The sequence below is a fragment of the Mustela erminea genome, chromosome 17 (genome assembly GCF_009829155.1).
Source record: "Mustela erminea isolate mMusErm1 chromosome 17, mMusErm1.Pri, whole genome shotgun sequence".
Classification (NCBI taxonomy): domain Eukaryota; kingdom Metazoa; phylum Chordata; class Mammalia; order Carnivora; family Mustelidae; genus Mustela; species Mustela erminea.
The window spans coordinates 9,144,519-9,168,436 of record NC_045630.1 but is presented as its reverse complement, the minus strand read 5'-3'; the positions used below and the strand labels follow the sequence as shown (position 1 = coordinate 9,168,436).

Below are 23,918 nucleotides of genomic sequence, written 5' to 3'. Positions count from 1 at the left end.
GAACTTAACTTGTAGGTTCTATGAAGGCTGGGCCTTGCTGTACCCCTAGGGCCGAGTGTACAGTGTAAATATTCTTTTGCCCTCTGCCTTTTCATTTTTTTCCCTACCATCCCACACCCAAATCAAATTTGTCTTCCCCAGGCAGGAACCCATGAACAGAAAACTTTCCCTGCCCTTGGCTCCCTGGTGAAATCTTCCACTCCGGGTTCAGGGCCCTGCAAACTTCCTATAGCCCCACTTCCTCCTCTGGTGGCTGGACTCAAGGCTTCTACTCACAGTGGCTGTAAGGAAGCTATTCCGTGGCCTGGGGACAAGCACACCATCCAGGTCAGTCAGAAATCTTCCCTTGGGGTTTTAAAGGCGGGTGTTCAGAGAAGCCACCCTCTTCCCTCTGGGGTCACTTCCTGTGACAGGGCCAGCTGGCACCATCTTTGTCCAGGCCCCGTTCCCCCATCATGGGAGGAAAGCCCGTCTTGGACTGTAAAGACATAAGTGAACCCAAGATAGGGGATGGGCAGGGAAGGACAGAATGACAGAATCTAACGCCGTTAGCTGAATCCTGGTGCCCAGTCACCACTGAGGCCGTGGCCACCCCCAGACTCTCCGACACACGACTTAATCATTTTCTTTGTATTTTTCAGCTAGTCTGAGTCCATTTGCCGTCACCTGTGACTGCAAGTGTCCTGGCAGGCCATCTGGCCAGTCTGGTCCTCAAGGCCCTTCTGAGGGGAGGTTGTGGAATCTCTGCTATAGAGGAAAAATGTTGACCCAAGGCTCGACCTGTGGGCTGCCTGCCTTCGAAGCAGAGACTCTCCTGTCCTGGCTTCCTCGCTGCCTCTCTCAAGGCACCCAGGACAGGGGGAAGGTCAACAAAGCCTGGAGAGGAGGCATCATCCGTTGTCAGCCTCCCAAGTTCCCCAAGTGCAGAGCACAATAATTTGGGGGGCCTGAAGCAATGGTGAAATCCACGATACCTAGAATACTTGTATTTGTTTTCTAGACAGTTGGAGACACTGAATCCAGGAGCTTCATGCTTTTTCACCTTGGCCTTGAAGAGCTAACTAACCAGGAGCTTCCTTCAAACTGAGTATTTTGCGTCTCTAGCAATGGGACAGTAAGCAGCTAGGGAGTGATGAGCCATACGTCCCAACGGACTGAGTGCGTCCCTTCCCTCAGCCCATGGCATGGGTGCCCGTCTCTCTTTCCACCAGGCAGGCCCATTTCCCAGCTGAGCTCCTGGAGGCACCTGGGAGGGTTGGTACCGCCTTGCTGGTAGCTACATCCTCAGTTGGAGGCCGTCACTCGCATTAACCGGCACTGGCCTTCCCAGTCCCTCCCTGTTCTAGACTCACGGACTCCTCTGTCCCCAGACAGAGAACACACGCGTCTTGCCTGCTGGGACTGCCTCGCTCTTACTGCACACGGTGTCCTTCCTACGGTCCTAAACCAGGAGAAAATAAGTGTCTTCTCCATTCTCTGTGCTCCGTGGTCTGATCACCGTCAGATAGTTGGAAGATAAGGTCGGCCGTTGAATTCTGCGGGCTCTCCGGAATGAGCCAGGTAAGGGTTCCGCAAGACAGTACATGAATGTGCTCTGAGATTATAAAGCGGTAGGGAATTTGGGGGAGATCAGATGCACTAAGTTAAATGAAAGGCTGGAAACTAGTTAAAACTAGTTAACTAGTTAAAACTAGTGGAAAACTAGTTAATTACTTATACTTCAGAAAACCTACGTTATTCCACTTAACTAGTTGGCCACGGATTAGAGATTCATAACTGCTGTTGGACCACGAAGGACAATATATTATTCTTGCTTCCAGATAAATGCTATTTTTTTCATAGTTTCCTTTGTTTTTGGTAGAGAAACGCATTGGGGCCCTACTGTTCCATCTGCACAGCACCTGCCTCATCCCCACCACCTGGGGACCACGCCCCTGCCCCTCTCCCATGCGGTAAGGGTGGGGTCCCACGGCAGGGACCATGGGCCTTGCCCTTGGCACAGCCTATTGGTTGAGAGGTGGGCGCCCGGTCCAAGCAGGCCAACCAGAATCCTCCCCCGGGATTCGGGGACTGTAACTGACAAAGGGAGTCTGAAGATGAAGACGTGGAAATGCAGAAGCAGTTGGCAGCCCGTCCCACCATGTGGACTGAGGAATGGGAAATGCCAATCAGCAGAACGGGAATGGGAGGCAGGGAGAGGCGAGCAGACCCTGACAGCCTCTACATGCGGAGCTCTAGCCGCTCCCAAGGCCTCCCGGATCGCTCTTTCGGATTCCATTGAATCCAAGGAGCCTTATAATAAAATTCTTTTTTGGCTTAACTAGCTTAAGATGGATTTCTATTCCTTGCAACCAAAAGAATTTTAACTAATATAAGAATGTCGTCCTATTTCAGTCTTACATGCTAATCTTTAATTCAGCAACCATTTTACTTTGCGATTTCAGGATGAAAAAAAAAATAAAAGGGAAAATATTTGAGCGAGACTCTTGTACAAATTAGTCCGCGGTCGTTCTCTGGAATGGTTTTTTTCTCACACAACGCTCTGGGAGGGTTCTCCCCCATTCTGGGATGGATTAGAGACGCGCTAGAAATACAGGGAATGACTAGGTCCGTGGTCAGGCTGTGAATGGTGGAATAGGGGATTTTTTATGACCGTCTCTAAGAATTTGGTTTTCCGTCATTTCGGAGTCTGTCTGTGAGTGTGGTGTGTTCTCTCAATGATCGACGTAACTCAAATGATCTTTGATCCGTAGACCTGTCACCAGTCCCCCCAGGACACTCTGAATTCCATGAACCACATCTACGGTAATGGGCTCTGCTGTTTCCCTTCCTATGGAAGCGACCAGAATTAGCCTTTTCATACAAGAGGCCTGTCCTGTGCTGGGAGGCGGCAGGGAGCTGTCCAGCCAAGGCTCTGTGAGGAGCTAAACCAGCAGAAAACCGCTTTGCAGTCCTAACAGGGATGACTCGTTGGCCAGGTGTGCTCTGCACACGTTCATGTCCGCTGCTATTTAAGGTAATGAAAGCCCCTCGCTTTCCCTGAAGCAGGGCACAGTGTAAACACGGTCCTAGCGTGGACCTAGATGGGCTCTTGCCTCACATCTGTTCAGCACCTCTCAGCTGCCTCCTGTCAGAAAACAGCCAAGGACCCAGACCTGCTGGGCTGGAAAGGGGACATGGAAGGTCGTCCACGTGTCAATACAGTTAGATATTAAAAATCCAAAGGCCGGCAGAAATGCTCACTTGCCCTGACCGTGGCCCTCCCCCGCCCGAGCGAGCCTGTCCTTCGTGGCAACGAGCTGTAGAAGCCGAAGTGGTGAGTGAATCACCATTTCTGCTCTAATTGGAAAATATTTTCTTGTTAATCAGCCCAAGTTCCATCAGCATTATAAATAGGTACAAAAACAAACAAATAAACAAAACCCTCAGCGTCTCATGGCCCAAGAAGTTTGTTTTAAAGATGAAGGGGGGGGGGGAACGGGGAGAGAATGAGGTCACTCGTTCCAGAGCGCCCAGAGCCAGGTAGCGGCGGAAGGAAGACAGTGGGAGAGTCGCGGGCATGACCCCCTCTCCTAGCTCTGGGCTCTCAGAACCAGGGGGAGGGGCTGCGCAGGACGCTCCCTGGGTCCCCGCGCGTGGGGAGGCTGCAGATGTCCAGGAAATCAAGGACACCGGCTCTTCTAAATTCTCCAGGGAGAAAGTTCCAAGGCGCTGGGGGGCCGCCGTGGCAGGATTTTCAAAGGCCTGCAGCAGGAGCCCTGCTCGCAGGGACACGGTCCAGATGTCCTCATGTCCCCTCTGCAGACACAGGGCTCACACTGCTGCAGTCCACCCCACACAGCCGCGGAGCTGCTTCCGGCTCCCGGGTCCTCGGGCGCGCGTGCAAAAACACACCTAGGGTCGCCTCCCATCTGCCCGCCTTGGGGACAAGGCTGCCTCGTGCTCGCCGCAGACGCCCCGGGGCTCTGCCTTCTCCTCTCCAGGCTGTCCTGCCCCCCCCCCCCCCCCCCCCGGTCGTGGGCTGTGGCATAGCACGAGGAAACGGGGGAACGACAGGGCAAACAGAAGTCAAACTGAAGAATACCCACCCTCGCAAGACAGGGCCCAATTGCTAAGCAGCTTGAGTGGGATTGTGAGAAAACCATGGGGTTTTCACAGAGCAGGTGGAGCTCGGTGCAAATCCAGAGCGGCTTGCTAATCTTCAGAGATGGCCCCTTTGTTCGGTTTCGAGAAGCACAGTTTTGGGGGCATTTTTTTTTTTCTCTCCCTTGGAAAAGAGACTGTAAAAACAATATAAATTTGTTGAAGCTCAAGATGTGAAGCAAACTGGTCTCGTGCCTTCTCAGCTTCCCGAGGGAGGGACAACGGGGTCCCTTGAAGCAAAGCCTGAACAGAGTCATGGATGGTCAGTGACCACCCCCGTCCCCGCACCCCTCCGGGGCTGTGTCGGATTCTCCTGGACCCACCCACACCTAGAGAGAGTCCTCTTTCTTCTGGAAGGGTAGACACTCGAACAATAGACGCTTGAACCCCCCACTCCGCCGTGGCCAGGCCAGTGGATTTCGAGGCTGCCATCATCCAGGAGGAGGTGGCAGAGCCCTCTGGGCGGAGGGCTTCTCATCCCGGCTCTCTCTCTCCCGGTGTCGCCTGTATGTGTCAGCGGCTACCTGAACAGGGGTGACGGCTCCGTAGAAGCTGGCTTGCGGGAGAGAACGCTTCTCACTCGGGTTCTATAAATTACTCATATTCTCACTTTGGTATCGAGTACGGTATGTATTAGAGTGCATGGTTTTGGCTAGAACCAATTTGGAAGGCTGTCAAATAAAAAAACAAAATAGGAAAATAAATCCGAAGTAAAATTTATGACAGGATTTCACTCCCATTACATTCCACTTAACAAATGCATATGTTTTACAATATCTTTAATAATAATTATTAAACATAGTAAAATACTTCCAAACTTGGCTCATTGCATAATTGTACTTCGAGTGAAAAAAAAAAAATTATCTGAAGCCTTGTCAATATGCCACTTCCTCCTCCCCCAGCTTTTAACAGAAGCAGCCTCCAGTGGAATAATCCAAGCTGTGTTCAAGAAGTTGGCAAGTAGGTCCAATTAAATGTGGTTTTACTGTATTTTGGCGTTTGCATATCTAGTTTGCCAAGAAGTAATCTTTCACAAAAAAAAAAAAAAAAAAAAAAATCTGTACTGGCCCAGACACAGCCTGGATAGAGCAATGCCTCACATAACTTTACCCCATGACTAAGATAATCTTTTTTTTTTTTCTTAAATAGCTGTGGAAAACGTATCATACATCCATCACATTCCTATACGAATCACAAAACACCAGCCCTTATGGAGCCTTTTACATTTATACATGACAAACTGAAATTCATCTTAATAGCGCTGTTTATTTTAATGATTAAACTAGAAAGGGGCTCACTCCTGGCCACCTGAGCTCCATGTTTTTATGCAGGTGTGCTCCGGTCGGATTATCTGAATGGGGCTATAAAGGATCCTTTTGCCTATTAAATGTCAACGTGTCCAAGCTGCAGTCAGACACATTCACAGACCTGGGTCCCTGAAACTTGGGGAGCGAGAGGCTTCTCTGAGCTTTGCAGAGGAAATCCTGGGGCCGTTCTTTGCGGATGCTTTACATGCTCCTGGTCCCTTATGGAGGAGCTGACTCCCCTCGCCCCTTCCAGCTAACCAGCGCTCTACGTGAACGATCAGCCGTATCCAAAGTCCAGATGGAAAGCTGTCAACAAAGAGACTCCTTCCGCTCTGCCTACTGCATGATTCATCCCTGGCACGAAGACAGGCCCGGAGATGGCCCCACCACCTTGACTCCCATAGGTGAGCCCGGAGAGGAGCACAGGTGCCCATTCCTCGGGTCAGCAGGGAGGGAGCAGGGCAGAAAACGCCACAAAAACGCACAACCTGGCCTTTGTTATAAGCCCTCATGAGCTCATTAAAAACACATGCAGAAATGGTTAAACAAAATCCTCTAAACCTTTTACAAAATTGCCAGTCTATTAGAAGGACTGAGCTCCCAGCAAACTCTCCTTTCCAATGTGTGCAATGGAGCAGCTAATGTCCTTTGGACTCTTGTCTATGGCACCGAGCGGCGGGGGGGCGGTCGGGGGGGACTTGTTTGTTTTTGGTTCTGGTTGTTTTTCAACTTTTTTTCTCAACCAAACTCCTAAATATATCAAACCCAAAGGACTATTTCACCAAACATGTCCCGTTAAAGTCATTGCCTTTTTAAAATATCTGTGAAAATGATAAAAAAAGAAGGAAGCTTTGTGCCATTGCATGGAGGGGAGAGAGGAAGAGGGAGAGAGATGGGCGAGGCACGAATCCTTTGTGAAGGGGCCTTGCATCAAAGCGCAGAGTGGACACTCTGGAAGGGCTTTCTGACGCCTGTTTACGCGGACGGGATGGAACGCGTGTTCCTGGCAGCAGAAATTCAGGGTTTCCTTATAAGGAACAGAGCAGCTCTGCGTTCCACCGAGTTGTGGGCTTTGAACAGGTGCACCTTCCTCAAAAGGGATCCAGTCGCTATGATCCAGTATGCGCAGAGCGTCATGGTGGCACGACGTGCCTCCGACAACGTAACAGAGCACGCTGGCGACGTGAGGCCAGAGACGGAGACGCTGGGAACTGTGATCTGGCCGGTGCCACCTTCTCTTGGTGTACCTCATGGAGGTCTCTGGGCAAATCACTTTCATCTGGGCGCCTCCCCGGGGAGTTGGGGCTGTTCGTTACCTCGATCTATATTCCTGACGCTGTGGTTCGTATTATGTCACCAGCGTAAATGTGACCCGAAGCTTCAGTCCGGGTCTCTTCGACCCAAAGGGGGAAAAAAAAATATCTGTATGCAACTTCGGTATTTGGATGAGAAAATCGGAAGGTTGGAAAGGCGCTGGGGGGTCTGGAAACGGCCCCAACAGCGGGGGCGTGAGTTACAGGATACGGGTGTGCGCAAACGCGTGTCCACCTGAGAACCCACCTGGGAACGCGCCATCGTCTTCCTTGCCGTGGTGCTCGAGCTTTCTCGGGCTTCAGGTGGCGTTGGCTTTCCTCGGGGCCTGCGGAAAACCGCAATAGAGTGGAGACCGTAAGCGCTCGTGCATTAAAATCATAAAAAGCCACATTGGAAAAAAAAAAAAAATCCACGTGGGTTAGAAGGTTTTCTATAAAGGTGAAGCTTCCTCTTGCCCCAACAAATAATAATGATTATAGTAGTGAGGTTCCCTCGGGTGTCCGGGGCACCCTGTTTCTGCACGTGATGCACACCTGCTTTTGCCCTGTTCGAAGGGAGAAGGGGAGGCAGGTGTTACGAATGTGGTCTTGCACAGACAGAGAAACGAAGGTGTCGGGCCCGGTTCCCCCCGTGTCATTGGTAGGACGTTCCCCAACTTCCTCGTCAGGCTTCTTTTCAGCAGCTGATGCTGAGAGAAGGAGATGAGAAACATTCCAAGAACCGAGGCCAATTTTCAGATTAAGTGGAAAACTATTCAGTTCTCCCACTTGGGCAGCAAATGAGTTCTGAGGGTCCTGTCTTGGCTGCCGCCCGGTCATGCCATCATGTTTCTTCTCTCCCTCTTGCGCGGCCAGCAGCAGCTCTGTCAGCCCCGCAGTCAGTAGCCTACAAGGAGCAGTGCCTCGTTGTGGTTGAACAAATAACATGTTTTGGAAACCCAAGCAACCCTTTTTGTGGCTGGGAGCAGAGAAGGAGAGTGTGTCAGTCAGTAGAATCCTGCCAGGGCTTCGGCTCTAGGGGAGCCTGAAGCAGAGGGCCTGAAACACGTCCCCCTCTGACACCAGGAGAGAGCGTTCTGCTGTAATATTTTTAAAAAAATAGTCGAAAGGATCCAAGTCAGGAAAGGAAATAGTAGAATTCCAATCTGGGGTTTGGTGTGTAAATACACAGAGCGGACAATGGTAGGCACAACGGTGGTAAATATGAAATTACAGAATGCAGATTGGATCCCCTGGGCATGACCCAAGAAGGTTGACTTCGGATTCAGACTCAATCAGAGATGCCCCCAGAGCTGGGGAGTCAACCTTCAGGGGCTCCTAGAGAGAGGAAAACCCCGTGTCTGACATGATAGATAGCCAGTGGTCTGGGGAACGTAGGAGACGTTTGCAAAGTCCTCGGAGCCCCTTCCTGTCCTGGCCCTGCGGAGTCCACTTCCAGGATAAATAAACTGGAAATCACTTTTGTGCCTTCCAGCTCTAAGTTTTTCTGTGTGCGTTGAGACTGGTCTGGGTGGGAGCACATGTGACGCTGCAGTCTGTAAGGGGAGAGGAACCGATACACAATATGGGTCTTCAGATAGTGGAGAATAATTGGACCATGGGATTATTTTCCAATTCTGGCCGTTAGATTTTTGCAGTTGGAATAGCAAAATTAATTCGTGATTTTAAGAACAGCCGGTCCAGGATGCAAATTTTAAAATTCAGATACAGATGTAAGCTTGGGATTGTTTTGGTTTATAATGCCTAAAAGTTCTGTTATTTTTGGAGAGAGAAAAAAATTATATATGTATTATTAAATAAGAATAACAATATGAGGATTGATTGCTTTCGAGGGCGTTACTTGACTGACTTTTAAACAGAAACACTTCAATCATTAAAATCCCTCCATGCTGGTCAAGCCTACAGACCGCCTGTATTTTGACTGAAGTATTATTTTTACTGCAAGATAAGCACCTTTACAAAGCAAGTTGAACACACGATGACAAACCCTCCCTCCCTCCCCCTTTTGCACATAAGTGATTCTAGTACCGCTTTGAGGCATCCCTCAAGTAAAATAACATATAAATAGAATGTGAGAAATCACCACATTTTCTAGACTCCACACTTAGTATGAAAAACAAAACTTCCCTGTGCCCCAGCAAACCCTCTAATTTTGTTTCCTCTTAACCTAAGGATTTCATCCTGTTCCATGTCACTGTTGTAATAAGCCCCCGGACATATGAAGTGGGGGGCTCCTTCGTCCGCATGCTAGGACCCCTACACCCCTCCCCGGAGAGGAATAGTTTGCTGGTGCAGACTGGAAAGGAGGGCCAACCTCAAATGTCGTTTTTCATTTCAAAATTGTTCCCATTATTTCAAAGTGGTAGAAATTCAGACACAAAAGCCATTTGGTTGGAAAGTTCATTGGTGCAATGGGGTTAAAGTGACCCCTTGCGTCAAGGGTACCCTCCGATGGTTGATAAAAGGACGGGAGGGAAACAGAGCGGGCTGTGCGAAGTATGAATTTGAGTTTGAGTCTCAACAGAGATAAGAACCTAAAGGGATGGTCCACCTGCCAACCTTACCCCCCCCACCCTTCAGTTTCTTTAGATCTATTCAGTTGCAGAATCTTGGGGATGTTGAAATCTTAAACAAATGCTACACCAAGGGCTTACAGAGAATGCCTAGGCTTTCGATGGACACCTGCACCATTTTCCCCTCCAGGCCCATTCTCAAGAGGTTCTCTCTCTCTGAAGGGCAGTTAGTTACAGAAACAACTTTATAAATTTGCTCTTCTTGGGATATGGCTCTGAGCTCAAACTTCTTCTACTCGGTGAGGAGTCACTTTAGTAAGTGACACCAAAAAACGGTTTTAAGATAGAAGAAATTGTTTGTTGTTTGTTGTTTGTTGTTGTTGTTGTTTTTTACACTAGAGACAAATAAATGGCACTAACTTCTATGGTTATGGCTCACAAGCAAAAAGTACTTTCCTGAAGTGTTTTAATTATCCATTATTATACCATTGTTCTTTTCTGAAAATTGTCCAAATAGACGTCCTTAGGAAACATTGCTGTCTCCTTGGTAAACAGAAATCGGTCACCTCAATATTAGCAACCAGCCTGTCTACGTGATAACGTCCCCAAAGAAATGGTCTACAGGAAAGATACATGTTTAGTTTTCACCTGCTTTTAAAAAACAAATGGAAGAGACTCACGTGAAAAGCCTACATGCTCCTACTTTGATCAAAGATGATTTCAGAGGACTAGACATAGAAAAGTGTTAGTGTCTTCACTAATCCTCTCAAAGGTAACGCACATAAACCTTGAGGACGATTCTCCAAACGAAGCCAGTGTGTCCTTATTTACAATGATTTTAAGTAATACATATATTTTAATCACCTATGGTTAAGATGCATTCTTTTAAGCCCTGTCACGGATCAAAGTTAGCCCTAGCCTGGCACAGCACACCTAAATAAGGGTATGTCATTCTCTCAAGCCCAGCCCTGTTCTGTGTGCATTCTGTTCAGGAACAACAGATTTAATCTGCCCTAAAATGTTTACTCGTCTTCGAATACATTCTCCACACACCACTTTGTATTAATCACAAATACACTTCTTACAAACTTCCATGTTTAGGCCAATATGACTTCTTCAAATTCCTATAGAGCTAATATTAAGCATGCAGACTGACATTTAATAAAAACGACTTGATTTAATGATTAACTCCGGAGATTATGACAAACTGTAAATAAGTCATTTCCGTGAATGGACTTGCTATGGGTGTCACACGGCCTCTCAAAGCCACTCTGAATATCCTCACTGAAACTGTTACTCACTAATGTGCTACATTTTAAAGCCAAATTGGGTTTTCACTCTTCTCTTGCCAAACGAACTAGAGAGAATTCCTCCTATAGCAAAATGCAAGCTCCACTGTAAACCCACTCCTCAAGATTAGAAAGAGGGTTGGAAAGGGCCAGAAAATTCGAGAAAAATCTCAGTCTTCAAAAAATTGTTTTGTAAAGGACCCTGCAGCCAAGGGAAATACCACGCTCACATAAACCTAGGGATTGGGATCAACGCTAAACTAGCAAATGTTGAACTAGAATCAGAAAAGTTAACTGGTAAATTCATCTCTTTCAAAAAAAAAAAAAAAAATCTGAGTTCTTTCAGGTGCTTGAGCATTTCAGGAGAAAGCCACTCTGGGAGCCTGAGTTATCGGGATAATTAATTGAACAAGTTCGTGTAATAAGGCATTTGGGCTTAGAAGAGAAACTTTTCGAGCTACTGTTTGATTTCTATGACCTCATCCTTTCTCATTACAATGTTTTAAATTTAAAGAGCTCAGCTCCGTTTCTGAGAAATTACAAAAATTTGAAACAAGTTTTAAGGGGTCAGTCTGCAAAAATGCTAAAAGTCTCATTTCTAAAATGTCTCTGAAAATAAATTGCTATTTCTAAAAACCTCCAGTGACATCAGTAAGCTCTGACTGCTGTAGCTAACCCTTCATGATATTAAGAAAATCTAAGGAGGGGGAGGGAGGCCAGAAGCATGCTTCTTCCTCGTCTAACAGATAGGTAGTTCTACATTTTAGACCAAAGGATCACATACGAAGTTATTTTGCCATGTTTCTGCAGGCAAAGGTAGAAAAATGTTAGCGTAAGGGACAAAATCTTGTCAGTGTAATAAACTTGGACTCTAGCCAAAATGAAACTCCTAAAAGCTATTCGCTTTAAAACGACAATAATAAAACTATTGCCTTATTTTTCAAATGGTATAGTCTCTAGCATTTTAATGGCAAATGAGTGTAAGGAAAACGACTGAGCTCTTCTGTCTCAGATTTCAAAATTTCACTTACTCGATTCACTGTACTTTATCAGCAATTTCAAACGTTGTACCAAACAATTAAACAAAAACTTGCAAATTACATCTAAAATTATCTGAGTTTCCTAACCCGAGGTATATAAAAGTTTCTCTGATTATATTAGAAATCTGAGAATGGTTCAAGTTTTACAGGAATAAAATGAAATTACAGGAAATGTTGACGTCTTAGGACATTTTTTTTTTAAATTCTTATCTGACACAATGAGGCTTATAAAGTCTAATTCTTGTACGCCTTGTGTTTCATTGATGAAACTTGTGAGAGTCAAGGTTTTTTTAAGTAGGGTTACTTCTTGGGTAAGACTCGACTGTTTCTTTTGATGATAGCACAAAAGATTTACTTGGAAAATTAGTATTTCGGTCATTGTAATGTGCAATTATCATGTAATTTTAATACAGTGTTCACCTTTTTCTAGGCTTCTAATAACCCATTTATAGGTAATCATGACAAGTCTGTTAAGCAAAAAAGTGTCTACTGGATTCACCTATTCATCTGATAGCATAATTAACTAGAAAGGAAATCCAAAACCAGTATCCTTAACGTTTTATATACTTCTTGGATATTCCCCAGGGACCAACTAGCACACAGTACTGGGCCCACAGTGATCTAGGGCATAACTGATTATCTAAAAAACCAGATGGTTTCAGAAGTAAATGAAATCACATAGTTAAAATACACTTAGACATCAGCCAGATGTCAAAGGGGGAATCAATTTGAATGGTTTCCAACATGATTACATGACAAATTAATTTCTTTTTTTTTGAAATGTAGCAAATGAACAAGTGATTCCTTCACTTCTCTTAACAAACGCAGAGATTTATGGACTTAATATTTCTGTTCTAGTTTTGCAAGGAGTGTTTGAAGAAGTTATTTCCTCCAAATCACATTTCAAAATATTGTTCTTTAAGTATATCTGGCTAAGTTTAGGGTAGTGCTCCTCATTTTAAATTAGATGCTAGTCAATGAAACTAAATTCTAACTCTCAACATCTTCAGAAAGTTTTGAGGTCCTATGACCAGTTACTGCAGGAGCTGAGAACACAAGATCCACCTCCCCAACCCCCGCCCCCACCTCCAGCTCTTTTTAAAAATAAGCTTGTTAACTGCTGCAGAAATAATTTCATAGAGCTCAAATGTACATTCCCCTTTGACGCGAAACGATGCTTGGTTGATTAAAAGCAAGTGTGAGTGCATGTGATAGAAATCTTCCTTCAATGACCTCAAAAAGAAACCAAAAAAAAGAAACGCAGGGATTCTAAAGAGTAAATTATTGATTGTGCTCTATGCTTAAAATTAAAAAAAAAAAAAAAACCAAAATATATATATATATATATCTTTTTGGATTCCCATCCATAGCCACCCAGGGGGTTATGAGTGTGTTTTCAAGCTCTGGACCCTACATCCCACTTCTTTTATAGAATTTAAGAATATTCACGTTGCTCTAGGCCAATGTAATGGGAATGTATCATATTTGACTGTAGTGATGTAAAACTGTCTTCCTGTGTATCTTTCAAAGCCTCAGAAGCTATGGGCAAATACGGACCCGAGGATTCCCACTCTCGTGTCTGTGCCAGCCCTGCACGCTGTCCTGTCCAGTGCGTCTGTGTGGTGTTCTTGTGAATTCCTGCCATCCACCAGCAGTGTTTTCTCACCCTGACACGCCCAACGAGATGAGTGCAAAGTCGGGACGATGGCAAAAATTAGGGTTCAGAGTCCTCGAAACCTTGAGAATTAAAAAGTTGGGAACTTCTGAGCTCTCCCAGCAACAAAAAGGATGTGTATAGACCATCTTGAACAATCGCATGCCTGCTAATTTGATTGCCTAGAATTCCAGTCATTAGCCCAAGCAATCTTCCAAATTAAGACATCCGGTCTCCTTCAATCTTCCACTTACACCAGAATGCAGAAGAATAGATCTGACCCATCAACTTGGGATAAAATTACCCATGAAAAAGGCCTGGGGTGTATGGGTGAGCAGCTAGCCGTGCAGCGTCACCAGGAAAAACCCAGGCTGCCACGCGAAGTTCTGTAGATTCATGGATTGCCAGGGAATTACCTTAACATTCTTGACCTAGGTTGTAGAAAATGGGTCACGTTTTAAAAATGTGCATTAGCATCTTAAAGGACCGAAAGCCCAAATGTTTGCACATTTCCAGTTGAGTGAGTTGAGGCATCCTGATCATCCCACAAGCTCTGGACAGAACTGATATTAAAAATAAAGATGCCACGTACAACACATATTTAGGGTCTACGTAGGACATAATCACGATTGCAATGACGCACACAAAGTTCTCAGTTCATATAATTTATTGCAGTTAGCACACAGTTTAAAAATTCACCAACACACCAATAGTACAAAACTAAACAGCATTATAAGTTATTCCCCCCTCAGGAAAATAAAACATACTATGATTGTCAAAGCTAGATGTCAGTCTAAGTTTTAGAACAAAGGAAGAATGTGAAACTAATAAAAGGAAAAAGCAATCACTCACAATGACCACAAAAAGAAAATCCAAAAGAAAGTCCGTTTTTCTCAGACATTGATTGTCTCCTCTAAATTAATAAAAATTATTTTAACATAAACTGTATTTAAAAAAACTAGAAACTCTTCAAGTAACTAAAGATAATGCTCCAAGGCCATTTTCACAGCTTTTTTTTGTTTGTTTGTTTGCTTTAAATGCCATTACAGCCAAATTAACACACATTTGACCAAATATTTCCAAAACAGTCCAGCAACACACAATGGAGTTTTCCATTCAGTATCTTAAGCACAAAAATAGGCTATGTTTACAGTAGTTAAGGCGATCAAATTTTAAACAAAAGCAATTAAAAAAAAAAAAAAGGGAAAAACAGCAAACGTTTTCCATGCTACTCCCATAGACCTTATTTGTAAGTGCAAGACAGGAAAACAAACACTGTGCAAAATGCTTTTGCCCTGCGTGCTGGTCATTAAAACCACACGTTGGGCTGCAGCCTCTGCTGCCCCGATACACATAGTCCACTAAGCCCCTTCCCCGCCTTCCCCACGCCAATCAAGGCCGTCCAGTCCTTTCAGCCCGGGGCTTTTTCAGTCCATAGAATCTTTTCATGAGTCGGGGGTGGGGGGGGGGGATGGGGAGGATGAAGGCAGGGAGGGGGAGGGAGAGAGGGTGGGTGGGTAAGGGAGCAGGGAAGAAAAAGAGAAGGGGAGCCACCCCTCCCAAAAAAAAGGAAGAAGAAAAAGAAGAGAGAGAATGACCTATTGTCGGTTTGTGCAGTAGTTACTCTAAAAACGCTCAGCTGGGTAAATGTGTACACCTAAACTTTTGAGCCGGCATGGGTTTTGTGCAATTAGAAGTTTGTTATAAATGCACACTGCACATGCAAATCTTTAAGCCGTTTGTAAACATTTATATTTTCCTTGTTATGTAGCGAAGTTATCAATTTGCAGCTTAAGTTTGTATTCAGCTTAACAGTTTCAACTTAAAGACAGTGGGAAAGTCAATTTAAATTATATAAAATAAAAATAAAAAACAGTGCATTTACGTTCTTCATAACACCAGTTTTTTCCCCCAAACGGTGCTATTTTTTTTTCTAAGGAAATTAAATAATTTTAAACTCACTCGTTAAAGTTATACAATGCAAACAAAGACAAAAAATATATTGAAACTCATGCATTTCTGTAGCGTTAATATTTACTTTTCAAGACTCAACTAAGAGCATCAACACAACCTGTCAAGTTCTTTGACACCCCCCCAGCCCGTGTAATCAGTTACAGTATACAAGAACAGTAATTCACATTTTTCAACACACAGTTCAACACTGCTGAAGCTGCAATATCCTTTTTCATCCCAAGCAAACCTTCACAAAGACAGCGTCCCAGTGATCCCAGTGTACGTTCAGAATTTCTCTCATTGGGAACCGTCAGAAAACCAGAAGTTGCCACAGAAAGTTTTAAGTCAACTGCTTGTTTAAAAATAGATAATCCAGCATTTCAGAAATTTTCCATTTGGGTCTAAAAGCATTCAGGTTTCCAACAGCCAGAAAAGATTCATGCAATTTTGTGACCTATAAAGAGGCTAATCAAACTGGAGGGAATTTCTACTCTGAAAAAGGAAAGGGGACGACGACGACGACGACGACAAGAAAAAGAAAACAGAACAGAACAGAAAAACCAAACCAAAACAGAAACACAAAACCAAAACAAAGTGGAAAAAGAGCGAGAGAGAGAGAGAGAGAGAGAGAGCGCTCAGAAGACAATGCAGTGGCGACAGAATCAAGCCCTGTGAGAGCATCCTGTGACAGGACGAGTTGTTCCAGAGGTCCTGGTCGGCTTCCTTCCCCGACCCCCTCGGAGGAGAAGCCCCCGCTAGTCTCCGACTTGCTCCAAAGTCTCTTTTACCAGAACGCTAAATTAGTGAGAGTCTCATGCTACTCTAAAGTGCAAAACCGAGTTAACGCCCCGACGTTTTAGTTCCAGGAAACAAGGCTGCTTTTAGACCGTACCACAACTAGATAGAGATCTATGTATAGATACGTATATATATATATATATATGTATATATATATATATTATTTATATATATATATAGATATAGAAAATTATTTCCAGAGTTCTTGCGAGCTATCTTCTAAGGTCCAGTCTCTGACAGTGGGCAAGCTCAGGGCTTCGCTTTTGACCGACAACGAGTTCACCAACTCACAGTGGAACTTGCGGATGTGTCTGTACAGGTCCCCCGACTGCGTGAACCTGCGCTCGCACCACTTGCAGGCGTGCGGCTTCTCGCGCGTGTGCACCACGGCGTGGCGGCTCAGGTTGTGCGAGTACTGGAAGCTCTTGCCGCACTGCGTGCACGTGTAGGGCTTCTCGCCCGAGTGGGTCCGCTCGTGGCGCTTGAGCGTGTACATGCACGAGAAGGTCTTGCCGCACAGCGAGCAGGTGGGCACGTTGACGTCGGCGGCCGGCTTGCTGCGCAGCCCGTCCTGCTCGCGGAAGTGCGTGCTCAGGTGGATCTGCAGGATGTGCGGGCTGGGGAAGACCTTGTTGCACAGCGGGCACATGAAGATCTGGCCGGCCGGGCTCAGGATGTTGGACACGTAGGGCAGCAGGCTGCTCTCCATGCCGCCCTCCACCGGGCCGCGCTCGGCGTCCGGGGTCATCATCTCGTCGTCGCTGCCTTTGTCCTCGCGCTCGAGCTCCCGCAGCACCGAGTCCTCCCTCAGCGGCGCCAGGTGCGCCGGCTCATACTGTACCCTGGCGTTAGTGCTCCCGCCCTCTTTCACAGCGCTATGTTCCATGTCATAGTCACTAGCGCCAACCTCGCTCTCCTCACAGGAAGCCTCTTTCTCCACCTTCACCTGCACCAGGTTGCTTCTCAGCACGTCCTGTGAAGAGAAATAAGAGCTGTTCAGATTTTCAACTCCTGACAGGCTGGACTTGACAGACAGGTCCAGCACACAGTCAACATCTGCCGAATCCCTCACGGAGGTGACAGACCTCTGGGACAAAGACTCGCTGGAGCTGCACGGACTGGCCACTGTTTTGCCGGCGGCGGCGGCGGCGGCGGCGGCGGCGGCGGCGGCGGCGGCGGCGCCGTGGGGCTCGGGCTCCCCGCCCGCCGGGGGGAGGCCCGCCGAGTCCGAGGGCAGGCGCATCCACATGGTCCCCGGCTCGGCCGCCAAGTCCCTCTTGCCCGGCAGGAGGTTCAGTTTGTCGTCTTCGCCCTCGTCCTCGTCGCTGGGCAGGTCGCCGGCCATGTGGCTGCTGCCGTCCGAGAGGCTCTCGACTTTGTCCGAGCAACTGGAGGCGTCCTCCTCCTTCTTGGTGCTGTCCGCCTCCGTGGTGGCTTTCTCTTTCAGCTTCTTTTTGCAGACTTTGACGATGTCATACATGTGCAGATAACTGGCAGCTGCGAGCACGTCTTCAATGGGCAAGTCTTTGAACTGGAGTTTCCCTTCATACATGAATTCCAGCAGGAGAGCGAAAGCTGGGGCTGTAACAATGTCGCTGTTCAGATGAACAATGTCCCTTTTGTCCAGCTGGTCCTTGTAAAAGAGGTGGAAGTACATGCTGCACGAAGCCAGCACAGCTCGGTGCGCGCGGAACTGGGCATCTCCCACCAGCACGGTGCAGTCACACAGGAAGCCCTGGTGCCGCTGCTCGCTCAGACACTGCAGCAGATGTCTACTGTGGTCTGGGAACTCCATGCTGTCTTCATAACCTGCGGACAGACAGACTTCTCGTGAGAGCCGGCTCAGGAGCAACCTTCCAGCGCTCGGGGGCCGCCGGTCCCCCCGCGCACACACGCACGCGCGCGCACACACACACACACACACACACACACACAAAGATAGTGACAGTGATTCGGCTAGGGCCGCCGAGGTACACGTCCCTGCATTCTAATCAGGCTTCTGACCCCGGGACTACCAGATCATTCGCACAAAACCCAGTCCACGCGAGGAGCAGAAAAAGTGCACTTTGCAAACTTCCTCGCCCCAGCCCAACGGTCCCTGATGCATCTCCACCTTCCTGGAACTTTCAGTTAAGTTTCAAAAGCCTTCATTTCAGTGCAGTCTCTTACTGAGAAGAGGAATTCAGCTCTCTTTCAGAAGAAGTGAAGCTACTCATCAAATTATGTCCCACAAAACCTACAAAACAGCTTTAATTTCAAAGAGAACAGCTCATGGAATGAACAAAGAGAAGTCCCAAACACGTTCTGAAAGATTCAGAAAACTTGTTCAACCGTCCTTATTTTATTACTCTTGATACATGACTGCACTTAGAAAGCTCAATTTTAACGCACACACTGGCTGAATCAAGGGGGAAAAAATGAAATCGCATAATTAGCCCAGAAATTAGCAAACAACTCACTTTTAAAGTCAGAGTGTTACAACAACAAAAGCCCTGTGTATAAAAACAGATGTTAATGCCTTAGGATTTGCAGGTATGGCACACATGTACGAGATCAGAGAGAACTACACCAACAGATGGAAAAGATCATCTTTACTATGAACGAATCCAAATATTTTTTAAATGAATTGAGAAAAAAAAACAGTAATATTTCTTTGTAAAAATCTGTACATCCAGAATATCAGGAACCAGAAGGGCTTCACTGAACTCTGAAAATTCTCATCTAAACTTTGATCTGTTGCAAAGCAAATGAATTCCATACTAAAATTATTTCAAACTTTCAAATGAAGGCGTATCGCATTCAAAAGCTTTACAGGTTCAACATCCACCCCCCCACACCCCAAAAGCCTTGCTAGAAAAAGAGAAACTATTTTTTTTCCCTGACTCTGCCTTACCTCATGCAACAGAAAATACTTTGTTTCATTAAAACTTGATATATTTTTGCTTTCCCACTAGCTTCTATTCTTTCCAATATGCCCGGCTGCTCTTGTTTTCTGGCGAAGGAGGGGGAGATGGAGAGGAAAGGCGAAGATGTACAAAGGGTCAAAATTCAACTGCAAAATTCAACTCCTTAAAAAATTCAAGAAAACCCGACTTCCCCTTTCCTGTGACCAGAAGCAAGGTTCCACACCAAGCAGCTCAGAGTGCATGTGGGCAACGGACACACAGCAATTTAATATTCCAGAAATTACCTCCCTGCTTTTTCTCCACTTTGCCCAAGATGGACCAAAACTTTCACCCTAGCCCCCCAAATACCTTCGCCACGATGCCACCGCTAGAATAAACCAAGATTTACAATACAATCACTTTAAGTGCCCCACAGCTAACATCAATCCTAATCCTTGAGAGGGCTAAAAATAAAGATTGGAGGGCAGCTCACAAGGTAGCCGTGATCAAATTAGGAGGCTGAGAGGACAGAGAGGGACGAAGAAGGAAGCTTATAAACATCTGATCCAGCTGACTGTGGCCATATGGCAGCTGCTGCCCAGATAAAGAGATTAAGAATAGAGGAGTGCGATTACAGCTGTCTGGCCAATTCAGGCAGCTCAAATCTACAAGTTCTAAATTAGTCGCTAACACAAAAACTCCTGCAAATAATTATTGTTATGCTGAAATAAAAGCTCTCTTAAATATATATTTGAAAGAGAAATGAGGAAACCAGTCACACTATTCTCCTGGGGACAAAAGTTTTTTTTTTTCCCCCTTTTAAAAAAACCTTCGGTTTCAAAAGCACTACAGCTGTATGTTTCAGTAGTGCTGCTGAATGTTTTGAAGAATAAAGTTTCACAGTGGAATTAATTACACAACAATCTAGCTCCTTAACTAGAATAATCTTCTCATATAAGTTTGAATGCTGGATTCCAGACAGTTGACAATTTCTCTCCCCCCTCCGCCCCACAAGCAAAAGGAATCTAAATAGCAGTGAACAACCACACGAAGCATTTTAATCCAAAGTGATCTCGAAAAGCAACATTTCAAAGCCTTCCTTCACATTTCAAAACTTGCAATATTTCTGTGTATTAAAGTTATTTACTTGCTCGAGCAAAAGGGATAAAAATTAAAACTAAACAAGCCCAAGACTCCCAACTCCAGTAAGATGTTCATTTAAGACTCAGTTTCATATATTATTCCTAAACTGGGTTAGAAAAGTAATGTGATTTTTTTTTAATTAAATAAACAACACACCAAAACAGAAATATGCTCCGTCTAATCTCTTGCTACTCCTACCTTTAGGACACATAAACCTGATTAAGTCCTTTCCTCTGAGTCTCGCTGGCTCCAGGTCTGTTACATCGGTGGAAAAAAAGCAGACTAAGAGAGACAGATGCAAAGTGGAGATGATGTTAGAGAGGAATAAGATACCTTCTCCACCACAGATCCGCACACACTAACTCCCTGTCTGTGTGTTAGAATAAAAGGCTGAGGGATGGCAGGCTGTCAGCTGCTCTGACATCATGTTCAGATGGAAATGCTACCTCCAGCTGTGCTCCTTTTAATGCCATATGCTACTCCTCTACACTCCTGCCACCAGCTTTTTCTTAGGAGAACTTTTCTCTTCTGTTAGTATAAACAAAATACTTCAAAGTCTCCCTTTTTTTCCAAACTTTCTAACAGAAAGAAATGGAAAAACTCAGCATATGGAGTTCTACTGTATTTATGGAATAGCAACACTTCTGTCTTAAGTTGGTGGACTGGCTTGCATACTGACAGCACACTCAAGCCACGGTGCTATGCAGGAAATCCAGATTCACTTTTATTCAACTCCAACGTTTAGTTTCAAAGGCAGCTTAGGGGATATTTTTAAACCAACCCAATTGACATCTCCAGTCCCATTTCGACATTATTACGGTACTTTCATTTTTTTTTTTTTTTCTTTTCTGCCCAGATAATGGCATACGTGTCTCAGAATGCTGGAAGACGAGACAGAACTATTACTCCGGCCCGGTTCACCTTACGATTTCACTCTCATTTTAACTGTTTTGTCTCCTACTACCTTCTCGATAAAATCTCTCACACTACCACTTCATGCAAATTTCCGCTCTCGGTATCAACAAGGTGAAACTGCACTTTCTGAAATCCTGGAAAGAACTTCAGCTCCATGAGACAAATTAATAAACTGATACAACCTGCTACGGCCACTTAAAATGAGCGCTGCACCTGCCTATCTGATCTGACCCTCCGCTCAGAAAAAAGCAGAACTTTGTCTTCCCCTTGATCTGTGTCCCATAACAATCTTTTTTTGGGTCGCTCTGTAATGTTTCACAATCTCAGGAAAACCTTTCAGCTTTCAGTAAGAAGGGGGGGGCGCAGATCTCCTAAGTTTGGGAACTTTTAGCTCGACTTTGTGGGTCTTTTCTAATGGCTGATGAAATCCTCACGTAACCCCAGGCTGGGCTGACCAGCGAGCGCCCTGCAAGGTGCTGCGACATCTGTGAATGTCAGATACATCTCCACGGACTCTGGGGACGGTGAGGCGTAGAAAAGGCCCGAGGCGCGAGTGTTGCAGCCCTGGTGATCAGCACCCCGTCCTCATCAGGAAACCGCGGCAGAGTTAGAGAGTAACAAAAACCAACGTCTCTGTCCAGTCCTCACTTTGCCAAAGTCACAAACCTAACTTTCTCTAACTTCGCGGTGAATGACATAATGACGAACGCCTGTTCGAGGCGGCACTCTTCGGAGCTGCATTCCTCCTCAGCCACACAACCTATTCTCCACAAATGCCCTCGCCCCATTCCAATATATCAGACATTAATCACCCCATTTACCCAGTGGGGTGGGGGTGAGTGACAGTTTAATGAGTCCCAAGCACCGCAATGGGCCAGCGACTCCCACCCCACAAATCAACCCCTTCACAGTCTTGCTACCGCGGGGTCCAGAGAGGGTTTGCAAGGTTGGGTTTTTTGTTTTTGGGTTTTTTTTTTTTTTTCCCTAAGGAGTGGGGGGCAAGGGTTCGGAGTGGGGAAGAGCGGAGCGGGGGAGAAATGCAAATCTCCATGTAGTTCACCGTGCAGAAAACACACGGGGAAAGAGGAAGGTTAAACCACAGGGAAGGAGGTGGAGGGCGGAGAGCCGGTGCAGCAGGAAAACACCTTAAACAGCAGACGAGAAAACAGACCCGGGTCACAGCAACAACAAAAGAAAAGTCGTAAGAAGCAGCCCGCGGGAGGAGGGTGGCTGCTACCGCTTCCCCGACGCCGCGGCGCGCGAGCCCCCGGGGCCTCCCGGCAACTGCACCAGCCCGGGAGGGGCCCCTCCCCCGCCGGCCCCCTCCCCCCCCCCCCGGGCGCCACTGCAGCTGCACCGGTCCCCGGAGCCGCGGCCGTCCCGGGCGCCGCTGCAGCTGCGGCGGCTCCCAAGCCCCCTCCCCCAGCCCGCCGCCCTCCGCACCCGGGAGGCGCCGCCGCAGCTGCACCGGCCGGGAGCCCGCCCCGCGCCGCAGCTGCACCGGCCGCGGGGCGGGCAGGCGGGGGGCGGGCTGGGGGGGGGCGCGGCGCGGAGCCGGCGAGCCCGCACCCCGCCCGACCCCGCAGCTGCGGCGGCCCCGTCCCCGCGCCCGGCCTCCCGCAGCTGCGCCGCCCCCCGCCACCCCAACCGCTCCAAGCACACAAACTAACTCCACTCGCGGGGGCGCCCCCGGCCCGGCCCGCCCTCCGCCCGCTCTGGCCCGCCGGCCGGGGCCGCACAGCTGGCGCCCCCCGCCCGCCAGGGGGACCGGGCGCGGAGGGGACGCCGGGTCAGGGGCCGGGGCCGGCGCCGGGACTCACACGGAGCGGCCCTAAGTCACCGCGTCCCCGCCGCCGCCGCCGCCGCGTCCTCCGCCTCCTCCTCCTCCTCCTCCCGGCCGCCGCCGCCGCCGCCGCCGCCGGACTTGGTGGGCTTCCTCCTCCTCTTGCCCCCCTCCCTCCCGGCCCCCCCGCCCCCCAATCCCGGCTCCGTCGCCCGCTCCCCCCTGCCCCCTCCCTCCCTCCCACCCACCCCCGCTGGCAGCCGGAGGAGCGCGGCGGAGCGAAGAGGGCCCCACTCTCAACGGCTCCCCATGGCAGCAGCCCAGCGGCGGCCGCAGCCTGCCAGACACAGCGAGGGAGCGAGCGAGGGAGCGAGCGCGGAGCCGCCGGCCGGGGAAGGGGGGGCGGGGGACGGGGGGGGGCGGCCGGGGGAGGGGGAGGGGAGGGGGCGGGAGGACGCACCACGCACGCACGCGGCGGCGCCGGCCAGATGTTCCCCCCCCGCCCAGCCTCGGTCCGCCCCTCTCCTCCCCCTGCCTCCCTCCCTCCCGGCGTTGGGCCTCTGCGATTGACCGTAAGCGGCTGGACCGGCGCTCCCCGCCCGCCCCCAGCGCCCAGACTCCTCCAATGGGAGGGCGGCTTTGCAGGAGGGCGGAGGGAGTGGCGGGCAATCGTCGGATTGACAGGAGGGAGCAGCCAATGGGGGAGACGAACCGGAGCAGCCGCTCGCGCGCGCCAATCGCGGACAGAAACTACCGGCGTAGGCGGGGCCCGGACGGGCGGGGGCCGGTAGCGAAGCGGCGCGGGGCGGAGTCCTCGGGCGCCGCGGCGGTGGCGGCAGCGGCGCCCCTCTGGGTGACTTGGCCGTGAGAAAGTGAAAGGAGCCCGCAGGCGGCGGCGACAGCTGCGCTGGGAGGGGCCTGTCTCCGGGCTCCGAGGCCTCGCGCGCCCTGGGGGTGCGGAGCGAGCCTTTCGGTGTGCACCGTGACCCCCAGAAATACACTTTTAAACGTAGTGGGGCTGGGGTGCGCCGAGTTACGCAGGTATCCTCGGGAGGCAGGGCGCGCGGGGACACGGAGGACCGGAGCCGGCCCGAGGCCGCCCCCTCCGCTCCCCGGGCCGCGGGCGAGGCCGCGCAGTGGTCGCCCGCCCGAGCGCAGGGAGCAGGACCGAGCAGCGCTCGG

The 23,918-nt window shown here is 48.3% G+C and overlaps 1 protein-coding gene across 3 annotated transcripts; it reads right to left on the bottom strand.

Annotated features, from left to right (window-relative positions):
- Window positions 1-13,908: 13,908 nt before the first annotated feature.
- Window positions 13,909-22,891, bottom strand: ZBTB18 (zinc finger and BTB domain containing 18). 3 transcript variants are annotated; one of them, XM_032317924.1, is made up of 2 exons: window positions 22,774-22,891; window positions 13,909-17,819 (listed from the first exon to the last, which is right to left on the bottom strand). In XM_032317924.1, exon 2 carries the CDS (start codon window positions 17,803-17,805, stop codon window positions 16,201-16,203), a length of 1,605 nt encoding a protein of 534 aa, XP_032173815.1. In that variant the 5' UTR covers window positions 17,806-17,819; window positions 22,774-22,891; the 3' UTR covers window positions 13,909-16,200. The 3 variants fall into 3 exon arrangements, with proteins under 3 accessions (XP_032173815.1, XP_032173814.1, XP_032173816.1); XM_032317923.1 differs by lacking the exon at window positions 22,774-22,891 and adding an exon at window positions 20,237-22,348; XM_032317925.1 differs by lacking the exon at window positions 22,774-22,891 and adding an exon at window positions 20,372-22,347.
- Between the last annotated feature and the right edge of the window lie 1,027 nt (window positions 22,892-23,918).